The 13,047-nt window shown below is 37.7% G+C and overlaps 1 protein-coding gene across 1 annotated transcript; it reads right to left on the reverse strand.

Annotated features, from left to right (window-relative positions):
• Positions 1–408: 408 nt before the first annotated feature.
• LOC106133349 (lysosomal Pro-X carboxypeptidase) lies at positions 409–12,214 on the reverse strand. Its single transcript, XM_060952104.1, has 8 exons — positions 11,946–12,214; positions 9,122–9,210; positions 8,199–8,356; positions 7,028–7,235; positions 4,197–4,437; positions 3,174–3,284; positions 1,078–1,291; positions 409–606 (listed from the first exon to the last, which is right to left on the reverse strand). The coding sequence occupies exons 1-8, from the start codon at positions 12,156–12,158 to the stop codon at positions 434–436; spliced, it is 1,407 nt and encodes a 468-aa protein (XP_060808087.1). The 5' UTR covers positions 12,159–12,214; the 3' UTR covers positions 409–433.
• Positions 12,215–13,047: the final 833 nt, after the last annotated feature.

The raw sequence follows: 13,047 nt of genomic DNA on the forward strand, positions 1-13,047 counted from the left end.
CTGGGTACGATACGTATTTACTGTGTCTATTAATATAATATGTATTTACTTGGATTGGGCTGATGGAAAAAATAAACATCATCATCATTTTTCAGCATTGGCTTCATGATAATTAACGCTCTTTATTATGATTCCGCTTACGGTCAACTACCTACTCGACACCAAGGAAGCCTGTCTTTATGATGTTTTGCATTGGATAACATAAGAGGGATGAAAAGTGGGGAAGCAATCTGAAATATTATTATTTGAACCCAAAAAACATGTAAACGATCGATTTTTTATTTTATTAAATTTTTCTAGGTAGATGCGAGTCTTCATGGTTATTTTACTTAATGTCCCATATTTAAAGTTCCCAGCTCCCTAAATCACCTGAACCCGAACCAAATCAAACGAACACGTTATTTAAAAACACATATTTAATCATTATAACCTATTACTGTTGCCGGAACGCCCTGATCCACTTGTGTATCTGCTGCTTGTGGATATTCCTGGTCATCCGTACAGTTTCTGGATCATCTTTGTTGCTTGGCATCAGGTCGAGGTGGTGGGCCGTGTTTATGATCACCACTGCTATGGTTGTCTCACTCAGGCTGTTCAGGATTCCACCTGTTAAACAGAGGAAAGATTGATTCGATTCGATATCGCAAAAGGCGACTAAAGGTGAGGCTTATATACTTGGGATTCCTTTTATAGGCGATGGGCTAGCAACCTGTCAATATTTGACTGTCTGTCTACCAAGCACGGGATAAAGACGCGATTATACGTATGTAGGTATGTATTATCTTAACAAATACCAACTTAGTGCCGTGTGGTTCCCGGCACCAATACAAAAAGAACCACTCCATCTCTTTCTCATGGATGTCGTAAAAGGCGACTTAGGGATATGCTTTCAAACTTGGGATTCTTTTTAGGCGATGGGCTAGCAAATACTGAAAGGTTTTCAGTATTTGAATCTCAATTCTATCAATAAGCCAAACAGCTGAACGTGGCCATTCAGTCTTTTCAAGCCTGTTGGCTCTGTCCACCCCGCAAGGGATATAGACGTGACCATATGTATATATGTATGTACCAACTCACCACCAGCCCAGGGGTCCAGCAATCCATTACTGAACACAATATTCGTGGCCGCCTGCAGCCTGTCTCCTCCGTACTGAACTCTAGCGGCGTCAGGGCGAGGGTACACGTTGTATTTCTTGTGGCACTCCTCGGAGTACTTGGTCAAATTCCACGTGTTCGCCTCGAACATGTCCGTGTCGCTGGTACACATGGGCATTACCATTTCTGTGCAGGCCTGGAGATTCAATACTCAATACTCAATCATTTATTGCATACCTACCATAAAGTTGACATGATGTTAGGTATCTATACTAATATTATAAAGCTGAAGAGTTTGTTTTGTTTGTTTAAACGCGCTAATCTCAGAAACTACTGAACCGATTTGAATAATTATTTCACTGTTAGATAGTCTATTTATCGAGGAAGGCTATAGGCTACATTTTATCCCGGATTTCCTACGGGAAACGTCAACAATGCAGGTGAAAGTTGAATGAGTCGGCCATCTGCGAGCTTTCCACGCGAACGCTGCGCAAACCAACAAAGATATAGTAAAACAATGTACTAAAGATGTGAAGTACTCATTTTTTGCCACAAAAAAGTCCGCGAGAGCATATATCTATCTCTTAAGGTTTACTACTTACAATAACCACTTTTATGTTCATTTTTTAAGATTATTTTTTCATTATAAACATAAGTTATTTTGAAACCAATTTTCTTTAATTCAGTATTAATCCTTATCTAAATAAATATGTTTATTACTTTCGGCTTTTCATGTAGACTAAAATTGCCATTTACAGTATATAAATCAGACGAATAGGTTTTGAGATATAGTCGTTATAAGCAATTTGCAGCGAAACATTTAATACGGCGAACCAGCGTTCTTTCTAATACGCGTGATCGCCTGACCGCCCTGAATAAATATGATGCCCAAAATAACTATTCCACGCGGACGAAGTCGCGGGCACAGCTAGTGAATTATATAAAAAGAACATATTTATGGACCCTGGCGGGCACAGCAATATGGATAAGATAAGAGGAGGTCGCACATTTTTTTTTAAATATTCAACTTTTTTTAATTACATTTATAAATAATTTAACAATAGAAATTGGATTTTAATAATGTCATTTTACTTGCTTTGTAGTTACAATCTGTCATCGACGTAGTCTTCTATACTATAATAAGTTTTGTCTATTAGATTGAACCGGTCAAGTGTGAGTCGCTCCTACTATTGGGGGTAAGTAGAAGAATTATTGGGAGTTTTCTGCCCAATCTCAAGTTTTTAAGACTTTCCCTTAATCGCCTTTTTTTGAGATTCTTCTTTTAGGCGACATGCTAGCAACCTGTCACTATTTGTATCTCAATTCTATCATTAAGCCAAATAGCTAAGCCTGGCCTATCAGTCTTTTCAAGACCGTTGGCTCTGTCTAGCCTACAAGGTATATAGACGTGACCATATGTATGTATGAACCCTAGACACCGCCTTTGAGTTTTTTGACTTCTGACTCTATATACCCCGTAAGGGTAGAAGACGTGCTATACATACATAAAATCACGTGTTTTACTAGGTGGGGTAGGCAGAGACTACATCTTTCCACTTGCCACAATCTCTGTATACTTCTTTCGCTTCATCCAGATTTATAACTCACTTCATGCAAGTTCGGCGGTTTCGGGTACTCTTGACCTTACCCTTTGCCAGGACGTCCTTAATTTGATCAAGATACGTTCGTCTAGGCCTTCCCACTCCGACCTTTCCCTCCACACTCTCCTTGTATATTTGCTTAGTCAACCTGTTTTCATTTTATCCTCTCCCCAAGACCAAACCATCTTAATATACCCTATTCTATTCCTGTTACTACATCTTCTTTCACATCACAACATTCCCTTATTACGCTAATATGTTTATAGATTTTAGATTGATTTGCTGATATGTTTACGTTTATAGCTTTTAGCTTTTAGCTTTATGTACCTAATAAGACATAGCTTCTTTGTAGCTATAGGTTCTATGGTATTGACTTCACAATTGTTCTGGAGTAGATAATTGCTTTTGTGGTTGAGATTAGTCTATCGTACATTATAGTACTTAGGTAAATCGCCGGTTGTCCAAAGTCACACATACCTGGTAGTCCCAGCCGCTAGCGTCCAAATTCCCATAATTGTCAGATTTGTAATTAACGCATTTGTTATTCTTGTCATAATTCGTGTACATTTCTAACACCTTTCCTATGGCCTGTAAAAAAGATAAATCATTAAATATTTCAACTTTCGGAATTCATATGTTCCGCCGCTTCTTCTACACATGCGCTTTGGAAGCGGTAGTAGTTATAATTAGATTTAAGTTATGTGACGTCAATAAGTGATACCTTGTATCCAATTTTGAAAATAAATCTATTCTATTCTATTCTATTCTATATCAGCCTACCAGTCTTTTCTAAAACTGTCGGCTCTGTCTACCCCGCAAGGGATATTGGCGTGACTATATGTATGTATGTTTTTATGTATGTTTGTATGTATGTTTGTATGTATGTTTGTATGTATGTTTGTATGTATGTTTGTATGTATGTAGATCCTGATTCCGACATTAACTGTTGTTACAGAATTTGACCATTCGAAAAAGGAAAAGACCCGTGTTCTAATTTTTTTTTTGTATTATAATTTCATTGCGTTTGACCTCAATCTGCCTGCCTGAGCAAGATAAGACCTAAAGTAGTGCACGCAAACTCAAATTATGTATATTCACCAAGTTGGGAATCAGGGAAGATACTATTCGGTCATGGGCCCAGGCGATAATTATGATGCTTATTCACCAAGTTGTATGAATCAGGGAAGATACTATTCGGTCATGGGCCCAGGCGATTATAAAGATATGAATGTGCGTATGAAAATAAAATGTTAGCTTTATACCGAGGAAAATGAATTGACATTAGGAATTCAAATTCTAAATGTTAACTAATTTATTGGGACATTTCAATATCACATAATAATTGTACAACATTGGTTGACATCAAATAAATTACTCAAAACTACGTTCACTGCCGCTTCCGCAGCGTCAGTGCAGAAGAAGCGGTAACAAACTGCACTGCAGCATTTTCCTCAATAACGCCAACTTCACAATTATCCAAACTTAGAATTGATTGTGTACCTTCAACAACTCCTTGCCTTGCAGTTTCTTATTGAGGTATTGGCACGCAGTTCTCACTGGGTTAGCAGGCAACGGCATCAGGAAGGCTGATGGGTATGGGTAGTTGACCATGGCAAGGCTGGTGTACATGTCCTTCAGGTAATCTATCAATGTCTGGACGTCCGTGGCATCCTTTACAGGGTCACATAGTCTCCACTGGGTTTTGAGCCAGTCAGTATTGTTTTTGGAGGTTGTGAAGTTTCTGGAAGAATCGAGAAAAAAATATTATTGAAGGTATACTAAAATTGGTTAAACTGTCTACGTGTTCTATACCTTATACATACATACATATCATCACGTCTATATCCCTTGCGGGGCAGACAGAGCCTACAGTCTTTTCAATACTGATAGGCCACGTTCAGCTATTTGGCTTAATGATAGGATTGAGATTCAAATAGTGACAGGTTGCTAGCCCATCGCCTAAAAAAGAATCCCAAGTTTGTAAGCCTATCCCTTAGTCGCCTTTTACGACATCCATGGGAAAGAGATGGAGTGGTCCTATTCTTTTTTGTATTAATGCCGGGAACCACACGGCACGATTAAAAAAAACAACATAGTAGTTATATACTCGTTTGATTTGCCAGCCAGACATTAAATTTGAAAAATATTTAAATTTTATAGGTAATGTCCCCCAACAAGTTTGGGCAGTTCAGTTGTTTATTTTATTGTATCCATTTTAATAAAAGTCTCCCACAGACAATTATATCTTCAGTCTGATATTAAAACGCATAAAAATGACACGCTTTGCTATTTTCCTTTTGGCCATTTTGTTTGTTCTTGGCTGCGTGCTGGCTGCTCCAGGTATAAGATTAATTTTTCGAATAAACATACATACATATAGTCACGTCACTATCCCTTGCGGGGTAAACAGAGCCAAGCCAAGCTGTATGGCTTTATGATGGAATTAAGATTCAAACAAATAGTGAAAGGTTGCTAGCCCATCGCTTACAAGAGGCATCCCAATGACAATTAACATGGTGATCGAGATGTCCCATAATGAATTTGCAATATCGGCAGTATCTTTTTAAATTATAGAAGCAAGCAATTAATATTTTTCATCGACAAAAATTTGGATCCCTCGATCCCCTAACGTTCTTACCTACATACGAAGACTATGTAAGTACGTGTTGAAGAAAATGTTGCAGTGCAGTTTTTTACCGCTTCTTCTGCACTGACGTCTTTGAAGCGGCAGTAAACTTAGGTTTAAATAACTTATTTGACATCAACCAATGTAGTGAAATCAATAGATTTGAATTTTATTAATCGATATGAAGTATCCTATAAAAATGAATAAAAAAATTTGAATTTTGTATGTAAGCCCGTCTACGTTTTTCACGCACTTATTTCAATGCCTTCTCCAGAATTGTCGGCTGGTGTAGCTGGAGTTCACGTGGGAGTCCCGGGGATCCATGGCCACGTGGGAGCTGCAGGGGTCCATGGACATGGAACCCATGTGGGAGCTGCAGGGGTCCATGGACATGGAACCCATGTGGGAGCCGCAGGAGTCCATGGACACGGGATCCATAGCCATGTGGCAGCCGCAGGGGTCCACGGAACCCATGGATAACAGCCATGAAAGGACTAATCCCGTACTGATCATAAGACCAGCAAAGCTTACAGTTGCGAACGCGAGTTTATCGAAAGTAGAAAGGTTTTATAAATGGTTTTTTTTTCTACTTTTAATTTTTTATTTGTTTTAATACGTTTTGGATTTGTTCTTATTACAGAATAGAATACTTAGATTTATTTTCAAAATTGGATACAAGTTATCACTTATTGACGTCACATCACTTAAATCTAATTAAACTACTACAGCATCCAAAGCTCATGTGTAGAAGAAGCGGCAGAAAAAACTACACTGCAGCATTTTCACCGGACGTCAATTTGCAAATATAGATCACTTAAATCTAAATCGTGGACGAATGCACATTGTTTACATTAAAAAATTTGAATGAATTTAAAACTAATGATTTTCAATACGAATTACTGTTTTGTACTTTCTTCATGTATAACTCTTTCTTAATATGTAGATACCACATCCAAAGGCAGAAGCTTTGGAGTTCTGTAACCTGCCTTCATCAGTCTCCAATCTCATTCAGTCGGTATGGGCAACAATAATTTAATTTGTCTATTTATCACGTACGATTTTTGGAGAATTTTCCTTACTTTATTTGCCGTTGTTTTTTGTTATCATCATCAGTTATGTTATTTTTATGAAAATAAAACATATTCTTATGATTCGTATGCTTCTTCTTATCCATACATAATCACGTCAATATCCCTTACGGGGTAGACAGAACCAACAGTTGCGAAAAGACTGAAAGGCTACGCTTTATGGCTTGATGATGGAATTGAGATTCAAATAGTGACAGCTCGCTAGCCCATCGCCAAGAGGAATCCCAAGTTTATTAGCCTACCCCTTAGTTGGTAAGGTAGTTTTTGGCAGCGTTACCTATATGTGCCGTGTGGTTCCCGGCACCTATACAAAAATAATAGGACCACTCCATCTCTTACCCATGAATGTCGTAAAAGGCGACTAAGGGATAGACTTACAAACTTGGGATTCTTTTTTAGGCGATGGGTTAGCATCCTGTCACTATTTGAATCTCAATTCTATCATTAAGCCAAATAGCTGAACGTGGCCATTCAGTCTTTTCAAGACTGTTGGCTCTGTCTGCCCCGCAAGGGATATAGACGTGATCATATGTATGTATGTATGTTACCTATATGTTATTAGAACGTGAGTCATTAATAGGTAGGTATACCTCTCCTGAAATTGCTAGTTTACAAACCTGATAAATTTCCACGACTCCTTAATATTGGCGGTGCAGTTCAGCGTGTTTTCAGCGAAGTTGAAACTCGAAGTGACGATTCTGTCGAAGACGTCACAAGGCACCATACCAGTGAACATGTGCACTGGTGCTGACGCCGCTATGGCGCCCGTCACCAGGTGAGGGTACTTGATGCGGAAGTACGCGGCCAGCATGCCGCCGTAAGACCCTGGAAATCATTAAGAATAGAATAGAATAGATTAATTTTCAAAATTGGATACAAGGTATCACTTATTGACGTCACATAACATAAATCTAATTATAACTACTACCGCTTCCAAAACGCATGTGTAGAAGAAGCGGCGGAACAAACTACACTGCAGCATTTTCATCGGACGTCAATTTACAAATATAGATCTCTTAAATCTAAATCGTGGACGAATGCACATTGTCTACATTGAAAAACATGAATGAATGTAGAACTGATTATGTCAATACGAATATTTCGTCAAAAAAAATAAAGATAAAATAAAATATGTACATACTGTACAAATTATGTCAAGATCATGTCAAAAATACACAAGCATTTAAGAGGCCATTATGTCCAGCTCGGGCCACACATGTTTATCATTAATATAATCCTCCGTGCTGTAATAGGCTTTCCTACAAAGCTCAACTTTAATATACTTTTTGAATTTTCTATCATTCATTTCAAGAACACTTTTTGGTAATTTATTATAAAATCTTATACAATTAATCAGAAATGATTTTCCTACCTTAGCCAGCCGATGTGCTGGGATCGACAACTTATAATTGTTCCGCAGTGATCTACTAGTACATTCACCTACTTTTTTGAAAGAGTCTAAGTTTTTCCTAACATGCATGATGTTATCGAATAGGTATGTATTGGGAGGGCAATTTCAAAATATTTAGGTTTTTGAAAAAATCTCTAAGGGAATCTCTTTCGAAAACGACGACTTATCAATGCACAGTCTTATTAGCTTTCTCTAGAGATTTGATAAGTGCCTTGTAGGTTTCCTATGTGGTCCAGCCGTGCACTTAGAGATGATTTCCTGACTTTCCCACGGGAATAGAAATTAACGGGAATTTTCTTATAACGCAGTCGAAACTAAGGGCGTAAATACTCCGTGACTAAATAATGGAAGAGTTTTACATTTAGACATTTAGGTACCTCCAAAAGCTATAACTGGATAGCGTGGATTTAAAGCCCCGCCCTGGAGGTAGTCAACCAGGTCTGCGTAGTCGGCCAGCGCCTGCGCAGCCGTCAGGTAGCCAATGTGATCGTTATCCAGAGATTTGTTGCCGAAGGGCATTGAAGCGCCGTAGTATCTGAGAAAGAATTAAATATATTGAATAAAAAATTAAACATATAATTGTTCTATTGTCCAACCTATCACTGCCTCGGAATTCCATCATAAAGCGACCTTCGTGAACTTTAAATTTTGATAAGATATAATAAATGTCATGCGTACACAAAATCACATCTTTTTCCCGGAGGGGTAGACATAGACGCAGTCTTGCCACTGATTATTGTCTCTGTCCATCACTTCATATTCCCCCTATTTTCTTTGTCTGGTCTGTTTATATGCGTTAATCTCGAAAAGTTGTGGTCGGATATCGTTTCTGTTTGAAATGCTGGAAAGGGCTTTCTGAGGAAGGTTTATACATATATTTATAAACTAGAGGCCGCCCGTGACTTATTCCGCATAGAAACACTATCAATCTCGCGGGAATTCCGGGAAAAAATATATGTTATTCTGGGTCTTCAGCTAACTACATACCAAATTTCATCGTAATCGGTTCAGTAGTTCTTGCGTGAAAGAGTAACAAACATGCATACTGACATCTTGACATGCTCACAAATTTCGCATTTAGGTATAATATTAGTAGGAAGTAGGATGATTCCCATGCACAGCCGGGACTAGTTATGGGATAAGTGAGTCATCATGATATATGTATACATATAGGTATGTAAGTGATATTTTGGGCCTCGTGAATATAGGTATTATCCTTCCACAAGCTTCCTACGTAAGTACTCGTATGTCCTAAGGTTTTGTTTACCTTTTGGCGTCTCCACAAAAAAAAACATTTTACCTGTGCTCTGCAAAAACAATCTTCGCTTTGAACTCCTCAGCGTTCTCCCATATGAAGCCCGTATATTTCGCAAACTGCTCGATTTGACCCTGTAAATATGAAACAGAAAAATAATTACACAATTTCCAATGAGATCAAATCGATGCTATAAGGTACCGTGTGGTTACCAGCGCTTAAGCATAGGACCAAATTCAAATAACAAATTTATTCATTTTTAGCTGTGCCCGTGACTTCGTTCGCGAGAAAAAGTTATTTTGGGCATCATTGAACAAGGATGAATAATTTCCCCCGTTTTTTTTTTCACATTTTGATGTTATAAAAAAAGAATTTTTCAATTTGACCCAGTAGTTCGTGAGATTAGTGCGTTCATAGAAACAAGCAAACAAACTCTTCAGCTTTATAATATTAGTACAGATAATTGTCATATCTTTTGGTTTCGCAACATTGGTTGACGTCAAATAAATTACTTAAAACTAAGTTCACTGCCGCTTCCAAAGCGTCAGTGCAGAAGAAGCGGTAAAAAACTGCACTGCAGCATTCCATCTTTTCCACATGGATGTCTACATAGCAGCTAAGGGAAACTGAATACGCCGTAGAATGAAAAAAGTGTAGTGAGAAAAGTAGGAAAGCGGACCTCAAGCCCCAAAGCCAAATAACATAGAACTATTGTTTATTTGTTTGTTGAATTGTTGCAACTCTTTATTGCACAATAAAAATTAAATCTGACCGTGTATTTCCCGGCACCAATAAAAAAAGAATAGGACCACTCCATCTCGTTCCCATGGATGTCGTAAAAGGTGACTAAGGAATAGGCTTACAAAATTGGGATTCTTCTATTAGGCGATGGGCTCGCAACCAGTCACTAAATTTAAACAGCTGAACGTGGCCCATCAGTATTTTCAAGACTGTTGGCTCTGTCTTCCCCGCAAGGGAAATAGACGTGATATGTATGTATTATTCATCTGGTTGCTATTTTCTAAAGTTTGACTGGTATTGAGTACCGTTAGAATTAAGTTCATCTATTGTAATTTGAAGGCTCAATAAAGTTTTAAACAAATGAATAAATTAAACTTAATTGGATGAATGAACTTTGGTGAATAGAGTTAATTATTTGAATAACATATAAAAATGAGAGCGATACCGCGTGCGGACGCGAGTCAAATCAAATTAAGTACATATGTATGTACCTAATCATTCTGCTTCGCTTATCAATTTAGTCACTGACCTGTGCGTGGCTTATTAGGCAATTAATAACTATAGGTAAATTGTCAGCAAATACGAGTATGTTAATTGTTTGCAAACAATTAAAATTTACACCACATATTATGTAGACATCTAAACCTAATTGTACACAAGTAGGTTGGTATTCAATGTTATTTTTTTTCCTGACTGCTACAATTTTCACTTGCCTCTACCAACCTAATGGATGTCGTTAAAGGCGATTAAGGTATAGGCTTACAAAACTAAGGATTCGTCTTTTACGCGATGGGCTAGCAACCTGTCATTACTTGAACCTCAATTATATCATAAATTCAAACAGCTGAACGTTGGCTCCGTCTACCCCGCAAGGGATATAGACGTGACTTTATGTATGTATCTTTCTATCTACCTACGAGTTGTGTTTGATATCTTACTATCCATTTTAAATCATGTTCAAGAAATTATTTATTTAATTTGTAAGTAGGTATTACAACTTACAAATTATTTGAATACATAACCTAAAAATAGCGTTAATATGGCGGCGCGGCGTTGAGATAACAATAGAAATATTTAACATACTCATTTATGTTTATGATAATAAAATACATAGTATTGTATTGTATATTATGTAGGACTAACTGTCCGCAAATTCGTTCGCGTTAAACTTTAATTCTCCTGTTTTGCGTCCCCGTCGTTAAAATATTAGGTACGCATTAAGTATAAGAAGCTGAGGGTACGTAAAAATTAGGGACTTTGAAACAAGAAATTACCTACCTTTTTAATTAAAACATTGTATGAAATTCTTAACGTTAACTTAATCGTAATTTTTATCCAATACTTAGTTGGGTTCTCCTGCAAAGGATGGACGCGAGTGGCTTCGGGTGATTTGTGTAAAACCTACTGAATTATTCAATCCAGGTTCATGATAACACCCTGGGCTCCTCTCCAGAGAGGTGAAACTATAACCGGGACTTACACCAGGAAGACAGTCATCATCATTCTCAAGTAAGGCATAAGGTACAGCACGCAGCATATAAATTGACTTCTAGATTGACATTCATATAAAAAATCTTCTGCGCAGTGTCCAAAGAGATATTTTCCCATGGATATCGTAAAAAGCAACTAAGGGAAAAGCTTAGAAATTTAAGAATAACGGCTAGCAACCTAGACTGTCACTATTTCTATTTGTATCTCAATTCCATCATAAAGCCATACAGCTGAACGTATGGCTTTATGATGTTGGCGTTGGCTCTGTCTACCTCGCAAAGAATATAGACTTGACTATGTGTATACATGTAAGTCTTTTTAGAAAGACTGACTATAGACCGCTTCCTAATAAAGTGGCAGTCTTTCAGGGAGAATTTTATCCATCAGTGTTCAAGATGACATGATAACGTATTAAAACACATACCTACATACATACCCATCACGCCTGTTTCCCATTGGGGTAGACAGAGACTACAGATTTCCACTTGCTACGATCCTAACAGACCTTTCTTCTCACTCTCATTACTCTTTTCATGCATATTCAACGACTACGGGTACTCCTAACATATCCATTTTTCAAGACATTCGAAATTTTCTCCTCGAAAGTCCTGTCACACTTTAACAAATTAAAACTCACCTCATTCCCAGTGTAAAAGAAGATGGGTCCATTGTTCCTATCCCAATAACTGTCGTTCACTAAATATTTAATTTTGAAAGTCTCGTTCCTTTGAAAACTGAAATGGTCCAACGGCACTGTGAACCATTTAGTTTCATATTTATATTCGGAGCTAGCGAACGATAGTATAATTGTTAATATTGTTGTTGTAATTATATGGTTAATTCGCCTCATATTGAGGTGGTAGGTCCGCGTTCGGTAGTCAACTGAGATAGCGGCTGTCAGCGGGGCGTACCCTTTATGTAATGTACAGTTCTGAAGATAAGTGTTAGTTTAATAGATACTTTTTATGTACCTATATAAAGGAAAAAGTAGGAACACCGTGTGGCCGTGTCGTTCCCGGCACCAATAAAAAAAAGAATAGGACCACTCCATCTCTTTCCCATGGATGTCGGAAAAGGCGACTAAGGGGTAGGCTTACAAACTTTGGATTCTTTTTTAGGCGATGGGCTAGCAACCTGTCACTATTTGAATCTCAATTCTATCATTAAGCCAAATTGCTAAACGTGACCATTCAGCCTTTTACGACTGTTGGCTCTGTCTACCCCGCAAGGGATATAGACGTGACCATATGTATGTATGTATGTAGGAATACAACTTATATAAACTAAAGAGAAATTTAGTACAAGAGCACTATTTATTTCTAGAGCAATTTCATCCCAACGACAGTCACGACACGGCGACGACATCTTTTACTTATATGTATGCATTAATTTTATTTTGTAACATTTTCTGTTACGTTTACCTGGTTAATCGTTTGCTCTCGTAATTTTAAGGAATTTGGCGACCTGGCATGCAGACTTCTAGCCTAGTTTGGTGTTAGTCTGTAAAAAATATCAAAGTATTATGATTCGAGGGTCGGCTCCATTATCATGATACGTTCATGCTTGCTGACTTGGTAACGAAAAAAAAATATAGTGTTAGCCTTTTTTCTCGTGCAAATTATAAAAGCCAATCAAGGGAAAGGCTAATAAATAAGGCCGCCACGATTCGAATCTCAATTCTATAAAGCTTTCGTACGACGTCTTTCAGTCTTTTTGAGACTGTTGGCTCTATCTGTGCG

The sequence above is a fragment of the Amyelois transitella genome, chromosome 3 (genome assembly GCF_032362555.1).
Source record: "Amyelois transitella isolate CPQ chromosome 3, ilAmyTran1.1, whole genome shotgun sequence".
NCBI classification, from domain to species: domain Eukaryota; kingdom Metazoa; phylum Arthropoda; class Insecta; order Lepidoptera; family Pyralidae; genus Amyelois; species Amyelois transitella.